Source organism: Leuciscus leuciscus, assembly GCF_965113295.1.
Source record: "Leuciscus leuciscus genome assembly, chromosome: 7".
In the NCBI taxonomy this organism is placed as follows: Eukaryota; Metazoa; Chordata; class Actinopteri; order Cypriniformes; family Leuciscidae; genus Leuciscus; species Leuciscus leuciscus.
This window is the reverse complement of record NC_138731.1, coordinates 25306265-25317848: the sequence shown is the minus strand read 5'-3', so window position 1 is coordinate 25317848 and position 11584 is coordinate 25306265. Positions and strand designations below refer to the sequence as shown.

General features: G+C 38.9%; 1 protein-coding gene and 1 long non-coding RNA gene across 4 annotated transcripts in view; one reads left to right on the top strand and one right to left on the bottom strand.

Annotated features, from left to right (window-relative positions):
* The first annotated feature begins 10 nt into the window (after positions 1 to 10).
* Positions 11 to 11584, top strand: part of LOC309502963 — a 29396-nt gene continuing 17822 nt past the window's right edge. Inside the window, exon 1 of the long non-coding RNA XR_014207441.1 lies at positions 11 to 909. This is a non-coding gene — a long non-coding RNA (uncharacterized lncRNA). The remainder of the gene's footprint in view (positions 910 to 11584) is intronic.
* The window catches only part of dgkg (diacylglycerol kinase, gamma), a 121635-nt gene continuing 111228 nt past the window's right edge, over positions 1178 to 11584 (bottom strand). For 2 of the 3 annotated variants that reach the window (XM_082175587.1, XM_082175588.1), the window contains exon 25: positions 1178 to 10402. In XM_082175587.1, the coding sequence (XP_082031713.1) occupies positions 10304 to 10402 (99 nt within the window). In that variant the 3' untranslated portion in view covers positions 1178 to 10303. The remainder of the gene's footprint in view (positions 10403 to 11584) is intronic. The other variant, XR_014207435.1, reaches the window with a different exon arrangement.

Below are 11584 nucleotides of genomic sequence, written 5' to 3'. Positions count from 1 at the left end.
GGACTATACATATATAAAATGTATTCATTTAAAGTGTTAAGCATTCATGTATATATTAAAAGAAAACAATATACATAAGTATCATGAGTATTAACAACAATATATTTTGTTTTATTATGCATTCGTTTTATTATTTTTTATTATGCCAACCTTTCATGTGACTCAACACAGCAACAAATGTTTACTTAATAGTTTACATACGACAATATTTTTATTTAATTGTTTTTTTTTTTTTTACTATGCATTTATTTATTTTTTTGATTTTAAGTATTAAATATATTATTCAGTATTGACATGTACACCTACAATTAATGTTAATAGATGAGAAATTATGGAAGTCTAACTAAAATATAAAAAATTCTGACAATCATGGGATGAGATATAAACGTACGGAAAACTTCCGCGGATAATACGAGTTCAGTCATAAGTAAGTTACAGTTTACATGCACAACGAAACAGCTCGCACTTTCACCCGTTCACTATACTTAAACCCGCACTTTTCTTATTCCAAAAATGCATAAAAAATTAAACATAGATTAGTAGAAATAACTCAAAAACCCAGAAAATGAAATGCCCAGCAACGTAAATCAGCAGAAAACAATTGTTTTCATTATCTCTCCCTCTATCTCATTTCTTCTTTTTAAAATAATAATACACTTTTCAAATACTTTACACACTTTGAGTATTATTATGGGGGAAACAGCCGAAAAATACCCTTAAATTAAGTGCTTAAAGCAAATCTATAATTGAGCAGGGGTGAGGACCTCCTCCCTCTCGGAGCCCCCTGACGGCCTCTTGTTTTTCTCAATGAAGTGAAACTCGATCCGTGAGGGGGGGAAAGAACGAGAGACCTCCATTCACAAAACCATACACTGTTCAGGCTGCACCGACCTCACCTATAAATGTCAGGTTAGTGCACTAATGCTGACCATACAAGCTTCTGTAACAACAGCAACTGCGCAAAATATGATAGAAAAAACTTCGTGCATTAAAATGGTTGCCAAAGTGTATAAGCCCTCTCTTGGAGAAAATGGCGTTCGCTTTCCCCCAAGGCGAGATAGCTGTATTTGCCGTTGGAATCCCACGATTAAACTTACGCGCTGCGGAGAAACAACCGCTTTCATACAGATATCAGTGCACGCCGTGCAAATATTTGAAGAATGAGGGTTAAACTCACCCTATAGATGACGGCTCGCAATGGACTCAAAAACCACGGTTTCAGGTTATAATCCCAAAAGGATGCCGTCCGCTCGCACTGATCAATACATGCGCTCTCTCCAACACTCAAAACTTGAATGAGGTTTTTGTAAATGGACTGCTCGGTTTTCCCTTGGGCTCGAGAGGCATTTAGCTCTGGAAGCCCATTGGCTCCGAGGGCACGTCATTCACATTTCTAAACCAATGGTTTGCGAGAATGACTTGGAATATGTATAAGCGCTGAACGACCAATCGAAGCCCCGTCAGTCCTATTTTTATGAATGGCTGAGTTTCATTCACTTTCAAGATTTTTCCTCGCACGTTTCCAGAGGCTCTTAAAGGGCCAGAGACCAATAAGTAGAATCGCCAGAAAAACACATTAGAGAAGTTGGACGACAATTAAAATGAGGTAAACAAATGCAGCAGTCAATGGCTATTTCATGTCTCAAACTTTCCAAATAACTCATAAAACGAGTATAAAACACTGATTAACTTGGCATGGGTACCCTGTGGAATTTATACGATTTAGAACATTCCTTTTCAGTTTATGAATATAATAATACCTGTGGCAAACAGAAGAGACTTAGGCCTACATTCATTTTTCTACGAAATAAATATTCAAAAACTGAATTAACATTTTAAAATTGAAATGTAAAAATAGGTTTTCTCAAAACAATAAAAAGTCAGTTAAATACTTAACATTTTTATAATAATAATAAAAATAATAATAGAATATGTATTATAAGTTTATGATAAAAACAAAAGTTCTTATAATTTATGTTGTTGAATAAAACATGAAAGTCTCTTCAAGTAGTTAACAAAAGACGTTATTTTACTCAAAATAAAGTGCATTATTATTATTATTTATTACCTGCTACAGTGATATCACAATGAACTGCGCAATCTTGTGATGTGCAAAGGATTTACAATGTATTATTGTGGTCAAGGCCAGATGTCCTAGAATCTATATTTAACAAAGTGGTTTCTGTGAAAAAGAGAGGGAGAGAAATTCATGTGTCAAGTCTGAGTAGGATAATCTTTAAAATCCTTCTGGCTTTCGAGCAGAGCCCACTTTCACAGAAGGACAATGATAGCATGAAAGAGATGTGCATATGCAGTTACTGGTGTCATTGTTTCTCCTGCTTGGCGCTGCTTGAGCTGCCAGGGTCTCCTTTTTATAGCACCTTTCACTAATGTGGTGGGTGGTGGGAGGAAGGGGGTGGCCAAGAGCATATTGTATTTTCATTCTGCTTCCTAAATCCATAGTGGTGGTGAGACTGGAATCAGTGACACAACAGCACACCTCTCTCTTTGATATGTTACATTTTTAAGGGACGAATATTGAAGTGATCCGCTCTCACTCACTGTGATGCGCAGAGAGGCTCAGCTCATCAGAAGGGCTTATTTGTGCCCATGACTGGGCCAGTGTGACAGTTCTGGCAGCCTGCCCCTCTCTGGAAATGTGGGCTAATCCATGGAAGGAGATGTACTGCACATGAAAATAGTGACAGAGAGAGCAGCAAATCTGATCCCTACACCTGCATCATATGTAACAAAGAAAAATCGAAAAGTTTAAACCTTAATCTTGTATGTGTGACCCTTGTAATATGATTGGCGAGTCCTGAATAAAGGAATGCACTCTGTAAAATCTGCCTGACACAGGCAGTTAATAAAGTGGAATGAAGGATAACACAGCCTTAGGCCACTGGTGCTCTCCCAAAGAGAGACATGATGGGACTTGATGACTATTAATAGTTCCTGGAGAGATAATTCCTGCCTCATTTTCTCCGCACATCCAAGAAGCGTAGGCTTCGTCCCAGCTCACAGCTTCTTGTTTTGTCATCTGCATTTTTCTTCTAACAGGGCTGTATTTACAATCACAGAGGCCACAGGGCTGCCTGACAAAAACAAACAGTCATATACAGCCTCACAGGGCATCCATTGGATACTGTAAATGGCACTGCAAGGGTTGTGATGGTTAATTTCTTCAAGTGTCTTGGAAATGTTGCCGCAGTTGTTCTGGATTTACTCGGTCTCAGTTTTTTTCTGTTTCTTCATGTTTTTTCTGTTTCTCGATGATGGTGAGATCAGATCTCTGAGCAGACCGGCTGGTGTCAGACTCCTTGTGCATACAAAAATTTCACTCGATTATTACAATTAATGGCAAAAGAAATGTTTTGAAATGAAAATTTATATTTCCTACTACAGCAAAAGAAATGAATAACTGGCTTAAAACCATTTTTTACTGTATTTGCACTGCACTGTATATTTTTCCATTAATAATCTAAATTTCCCCTTTTTTTTTCTTTAAAAGAGACACACACACACACACACACACACACACACACACACACACACACACACACACACACACACACACACACACACACACACACACACACACACACACACACACACACACACACACACACACACACACACACACACACACACACACACACACACACACAAGATTTCAAATGTGATGCTTATAATTTTATATAAGCACTTGCATACATTTGTATGGACTTTATAGGGTTTATGGCAACAAAGTTAGCATCAATGGATTGGTACTCCATTTGAAGTGCCTCACTGTAAAATGTTTTTTTTTTCTTTCTTTTTTATAAAACAGGAAATGGAAACACATGTTTGTAGTGATCAACATTATGCCACAAATAGTGTTTTCATAACCATTTTTTGTTCCCCAAAGAACCTTTCAGTGAACAGCTATTAAAATAACCACTTTTTTATTTTTATTAAGAACATTTTAAATATCTAAAGACCCCTTTCCACCATAAAGAACCTTTTGTGAAAGGTTTCATGGATGTTAAAGATTCTTCATGGAACCATCAATGCCAATAAAGAAACTTTATTTTTAAGATTGTAAGAATTATTTTAAGAACCTTTACTGAAAGGTTCTTTGGGGAACCCAAGATATTTCTTTATGGCATTGCTGAGAAAACCCCTTGCCGGAACCCTTTATTTTTAAGAGTGTAGCATAATGTTGAGCTCAATTTGTAGCGAAGCTGGAACATTAATGTATTTCATGAAACCTGACAAGTGGAGGATTTATTGTTTGGTTATCAACATACAATAACATTGTCACATGGGCGATACCTTCCAAAGACACATCTTTGTACCTTATCAACACCTAAAGCATGCATATTAGTACCTTTTGAGGGTACTGCCCCAATGACAAGCTGTTAAACTCATAAAGGTACAATTGTCTGAGAGTCTATGAAGCCACACAATCTAGTCAGTATCATTGCAGATTCTCACTTCAGTGTGCAGGGTCAGCAGTGTTGTGCATATAATGGGAGAATAACACAGCCATTTCTTGGGAAAGATTGAATTAAAAAAAGCTGTCAATTTCTTGCAATTGTAACATGGTAAGATTTAAACTCTTCTGCCATCATGACTGAAGGTGTTGTTTGAGAGATGGAAACAAGTGTGAAAATATGCTGACATGAGGACTGAAGTCAGTGGATCTTAAGTACAGCACTTAAGGCTCACAGTATTTCTCCCGAGAACCTCATATCATCAGTGCAGGAGCACAGAAATCTGTGATTTATTGTGTGAACTGAAATTCAATCACGTTAAGTAGAGGATTGTGTCGGCGCCATTGCCGAATGTGAGAAAGCATTCCAATCGAGCCACCCAAAGACCAACACCAGACACAGATCTTCAGTCTCTCTGTTTATTCAATAAAACTCTTTTGTCCATTAACATGGATGCCAACAGCTTACAAGAAACAGAGTAACTCTGTGGGTGTGTCAAGGGCAAGATTCACCCTTTAACCCCATCTCACCCTGCATGACTCCTGTCCTTGAACTTTGTTGCCAACCACACAGATGGACTTGCTACAAACCACATTAACCCTAAGGCAGGAATAAGACAGCGAGTTAACACACATGTAGAACAACACATTCAGAGTTGATATGGGCTCTACTGCATCAGTGCTGCTCAATACTGTTCAACTGTCCCAGCTAAGAATAGAGCTACACTGAGATAAGCCATACTGTCTCTAAGAGACTGGTAAGATGAGCAGAGAAAGAGAGAGCATCTGTTTGCTTCGCACTGTTAGAGGGCAACATGATGCTTAGAAGATCATATTTGAGTCCTGGATTTTGGTTCACCGTCCAGGGGTCCAGGGTTGGGCAAAACTAAGAACTGAAGAATCAGCTCCTTTTCAACTCATGGGGTGGGATTTGAATAGAATTGTCCTTCATGTTTTTTAATTGGAATAACAGTAAGAGTAATTTAATGCATTGTAATTCAAAGAAATTCAACACAGGTAAAGCACCCTGGAAAATCAATCAATCAATCAATCAATCAATCAATCAATCAATCAATCAATCAATCAATCAATCGTTCTCTCTGTCCAACCCAAGACATCTTTGCAAAACTTTAAAATAAGGATTTTCTGTTTAAAAATGACAATTATATGAACTTCTTTTAATTTCAATTAATTTTAAATTCATAATTCTGCTTTCTTACATTCACATTCGATATGCAATTCTGCATCCTGCATTTAATTGGAATTTAAAAGGCATTCTCTATTCAATTCTGAATAGAGCACAACCCTGCAAGAGGCAGCACAGTTTTGACAGATAAAATTGGATTATTGTTTTGAGAAAAGAGACAGTGATGGGCAGATTGAGCAATCACAGTTTTAGGACGGCTAAAAATAATAGATAAAAGTCAGTCAGTCCACAAATGAAGACGTATGTGGTGCCAGAGGTCATGAAGCTCCTTTGTGATGTGCAGGACATCGCTCTATCACCTCCCTTCTCTGAGAGCTGAGAGCGAGTAGGCCAGTGTGATGACACTAACAAAAATGAGTTATTGCAACACAGCAAAACAGATGTTGACCTCTCTTTTTTTTTTCTTCATTTGGTTGATTTTTCAGTGACTTGTATTGCAAAATTCTTTGCTCCAGGCAAAATGCTATTTTGTATCGGTAAGTTAAGGCTATCAGTTATTCACAGAAATGAGACAGAAGGGGACATTGGTACGATTTAGAAATTGCATTTCAGGTGACATTCATCAGTTGCCCATTGATCAGCATATATTGGCGCCAAACCTCAGTCTACAAAATACAAAACAGAACAAAGAACCGCCACAGAGGTACTTGTACAATGAACATGCTACTAACAGATCAAGGAAAAGTACAGTGGATAGATACAAGGGGCTTGGATAGGGTCCAAAATATAATAATGTGAAACTAATAAGGTAGCAACAATCAGCGTGGTCTCTCTTCAAGCAGACGTCTTTGTCTTCTTTGTTTCAGCAGGCATGCGGTGGTTAAACTTTAGAAAATATAAACAATATCTATATATACATGACTGTTTAAAATCATTCTAAACTGTAAAATGAAAAGTAGTTGTAAACATGCACTCGTAACCAAACCGCCGTTCTTTAAACACCAGGCTGTCAAACTGGATAAACCATCTGTCCAATGACCACAGAAACAATGGGGCTCTATTAGCCGAATCCAACATTCACTTCTATGATAAAGCCATCGACTGGAGGTGGACGTCAGTTCTGTGGTCATATGGAGAGATTCGCTTTTTTTAGGGCACTGGCGTAGCTTCTGCGGTTCAGTGTTCTTTAAAGGGAACATTAACCTGCTAACCCTGGTAAGAGCTCAGTTTCCAAAGCCCACACCTGAACTTTAAGCCAATCTGACCCCAGTTCTGTATTGGTGAAACATATATACAGTTCCAACACAGACCTTTAGACCCTACGGCACACCGCTAAAGCATCTGATGATCACTGCATGTTGATCTATATCAGGCACATCTGCCTGATGGCTACAGTCAATCATGTGACCCATTAGGTGTCACTGCTAATCTCTGATACTATATTAAGTTATACCTTTAAACACATTCATATATATGCACACAAGGCTCTTGGATTATACAAATACTGATACACAGTGGGCATCTTTAGGTTATATACTCTTCACAGGCCTTCTCAGAAGGGCTAAAAGATGAAAAGGCTAATTTTTGGGATCTTGAAGTCACTGTTGTTGACGGTAATTGTAAATAACTTAAGATCTTTTCATTCATCTGGATCGCTATCACACCCGTTTAACTGTCGACCTGAAATTGTGAACTGATGTTTTCATGCTGCATTTAGGAATAGTGTTTCACTCCCTGAAATAGGAAGTTAAATTTAGGCTCTGTCCATGCAGCAGTAAATCAAACCCCACTGCAGTAGCTTGTTGTGACAGACGAGGACCAGAGGATTCAGTGTTAATACCAGCGCTCAATCGATTTCAGCCCGTCTCTAAAGGGAGATGCTGTAAGCTACAGCGGAGACTTTCTCAGAAATACATAGAAATTTTCTTTAAATTCTTATTTTTGTAACACCTCATAATATGATTCAATTTCTTAAAGGTATAGCGGAGGATCTTTCCAAATTTTAGATAAGACCCGCCCTCTCCACTTTTTGAAAAGTTTGATTGATTCACCAGAATGATTGACAATTAGGAGGACCAATAGTTTAGACTACCCACCAGGAAGTAAAACATCCTCCGCTATACCTTTAACATTAGTTAATGTGATTGCGATCATAAACAATTAATAATACTTTTACAGCATTTAATAATCTTGGTCAATGCTAATTTCTACATATTCATAGATTTTTTAACATTTAGGCTGTGTAAATTAATATTATTTAATATATTCTGAATATACATCAATGAACAACAGTATAAATTAGGGTTAAACTAGATTAATAAATGCTGTAAATGCATCGTCATTGTTAGTTCTTGACATCTAATACATTAACTAATGTTAATGAATTGACCCTTAAAGTCATAAAGCATTACCATTATTTCCTTATTGTTCCATTTGTATAGCCTGGCAAGCCCGACCCACATCAAGATGTTGGGTCTGGGAACACACCATTGGCAGGGCTCAATCCGAGGGGCGGGATAAACGGTTGTCTTTCAAATTCCCTCTGCACGCAATAGGATAGCGCTACAACCAACCAGAGCGTTTTCCCACCAGTGGAGCTAGTTGATAGATTAAACTTTTGCAGTATCTGGTCGGCAAAACTACGAACACATCTTCCTTTTTTAAGAATGACTTAAGTGCCGTTCTTTGTTCTTTTCTCAAAGAAAAGCTTAACTCAAAGTCCTCCAGAGTCACGGCCAAAGCCGATTCGAAAGACCACTGTTCGCCAGCAGCAGCCATTCTATGTTTTCAAGTTGCAAGGAACCGTCGCAACTCTGTCGTCATTATGTTAAGCCCGCCCGCCGACTCTATACACGATGTGATTGGCCTAACTAAAGTTTGTTTTTTCCAGCTCGAAAGCCAAAGGAGAGTTGCTAGACCACCCTGGCAGCAAATAAAATTTACCGCCGCTAGGGTGCGTCTAAATTTCTAGGCTACCATTTGTAAATAATTGAATTCAAATCATACCTTGCTGATAAAACCGGCATAAAAGAGCGTAAACTGGTTTGCTGGTCTTAGCTCACGCCAAGACGAATGTTTGGTGCGAAAATTCAGTGCGATAAACATTTCAATTGAATGAACGACTGTTATTGCAGCTGTTCAGACCGATACAAACAATTGCATATCATTAATGCAACAGATTTTTTCTACAAAGTGGTGTTCTAATCCATAGAAGTATGAAGAATTTGTGCTTTAGGTCACATATGCAGAGCCACTACTGTTACATAAAACTACAGACTTTCTTCTTTGCTGTAAGCGCCACCTACTGTTAGAGAGTGAAGTTGCATTTTCAATCTCCTGGTCTGCAATTTTTCTGGTTTAAACAAACAAAACAAATGCAAAAATGTTCATGCCAAATGTTTGTGTTGGTGTGAAAAGGCTGTTAAGTTGGTCTCCATTTGGTCTAGCTGGGTAACCTGCTAGTCTCCCAGCCTGACCATTTGAAAAATGCCCAAAACCCCTCTAAAACCAGCCAACAGACAGGCAAACCAGCATAGGCTGGTGTAAGATGGTTTTTATCAGCAGGGTATTTCAATGAAAATCAAATGGAATCTTCCCCTAAACTTAATGGCACAATATTTTTGATTTGGCTTAAAAATATAATAAAATTATTGCACAAATGGCCACTTTGCTAATAAACAATAATTGGTAAAACTGTTTTAGTACACATTCTCTTTTCTGAGGGTTTTCTTTTTTTAAAGACTACAGGTCCATTCTCAACACTGAGCACTAGCACTGTCGTTTTAGAGGGGAGTATTGGATTAAATAAACATCCAGCTAACTGTAACAACTTGCACTGGTCAGTTTTGCGGCCTGAGGGCGAACACCAAAAATGCCCGGGGCAAACTACAGAAGCTGAAATGTTACATCTCTTTCAGGCCAGTCTAACCTATCCCTATCAGCAGACCCCCATAAACATCTTCATAATGGATGAGTTTGCCGTTTCATCTCTTTAGTGGTGGCATGTTGTAGGGCCTTAGAGAGGCACTGGAATGAGTGCTTTGCATGCACTGATGTATAATTCAGTAAGCTCCTTTAGGAGGAAAGTTTGTTCCCTGGTCTTGTTAGGCTAAGCAAGGGCCCAGTGACGTCCATATGTGCACCACCAACTGTCATGTGAAGAACATTATTGTGCCAGGGTGTCTCGCTCTCCTTCTCTTTTCACTTGAACACACTTCTTGTCCATTTACTGGGTGAGTCTCTTGCTCTTCTGGTCCTGCCTCTCTCTCTTTTTCTCTTGGAAATTGGCAGTATCTTCTGATGAGCCGTCTCAAGAGGAGGGAGAGGGCACACAGTGTGATCCCAAGGCAGTGGCCTACTGGTAGGGGGAATTTGGTTGGAATTGAGTCATAGCTTACAGGTCACGAGCCTGTGATAAGACGTTCTGGATGATAAGACACAGTGGTCATGACACTCAGAGAAGGTCTGTTTATCTGGTTCAGCCAGGCTGTGTTGAGAGATGGAGTCCATTAGAGGCCCATTACAGTGCTGTATTTATATTGATTTGTTCCACAAAAGTGTTTGAAAAGTCTCTTCTCTTTGGGTCCCACTAGCCAAAGACAAAGAAGAGGCTGAGGAAGGTGGAGATGCTTGAGTGTGTTTGTATGATTGTAGAAGAGTGGCTGATTTTTGCAGTCCCACATTTAGTCCCGACTTCTGTTGCGCTTCTTGAAGAAGAAGAAGGGAGTTTTCTGTGGCGGTCCCAGCAGCATAGGCACCTGGTTCTTATGCGTGATCCGTATCTGCAGGAAAGAAGGAAAGATTACTCTCCGAAAACAACCAAATCTGAACAGTTGGCTAAATCCTTCTGGTTGTTAATCACTCAAAGTTTTAAGCAGTTGTCTCATTCACATTCAGCAAATGAGCTGACATAAATCACACATGTCCAAATTAACAGGCACAAATTTGAGAACGTGAGAGCTGACCTTGAAACTGAAATAACATCCCATATTCCCCTCTGCACAGTTGGGCAAATTAGAGAGGACTAAAAGCACAGCGGCACACTTTTTTATAGCGCTTGCGCTGACAGAGATGTATATATAGCGGAGGACATTGTGTTGGCGCTATGTGCAGATGGAAAGCTACATGTTTATTCCCCTCTTTTAATGACATAATCAGTCAATGGCAGGGTGTGACATGACAGTGTTTTAATTAACAGTCTGCTCGCTGCGACGGCTGAATGTACAAAGCTGCAACAGATCGGAGGAGGCAATTTTCTGAGATGGAGAAAAGGTTCTACTCTGAATTGACACCTATCATTGAGCTTTGGGTGGATCTGACTTCACATTGCATCAGAGGCTCTTGTGAACTTTAAAGAGTAGACAGATACTGTGGTCTCTTGCAGAATATGTTTTGTGTTTATTGTAGAGTTATTCTGGTGCAACTTCAAAGAACCAACAAGGTGTGTGAAAAAAAAAACAAGTAGTAAACTCTTAAGGCCCCGATACACTCACGGCAAAGTTATTTTTCGTTCTTCGTTTAGAGGTAAAACAAAGTTCGAAATACGTAAGCAACGATATACTGTTATCAAACATCTGACGCCGCCCATACTGCTGAGAGCGATGGTTCGATGAATATGTAATATGTACTGCACGCTTTCCTCGCAATAAAATGCACACACAACAAAATTGAGAAAACTGCAAGCCTTTTAATAAAGCATTAGAAAAGCTTCTGATTATAGCAATGTGGTTGTGTTTGCATGAGCTCTACAGCACTCCACTGAATTCACGTCACGTTTATTTATATCACTTTATACACTAGATAGCTTAAAATCAAGCAGCTTTATCATATTAAACACAAAAAACAGTGGTAGTGTCTCATTTTATCAGAAGTACAACTGCATTTTTCTACTATAAAGCAGCTCTCCAGTGTGTTCATGTTTTCACTCACGGACGTTTGACCTCGACCGACTGCACAGGCCAAAT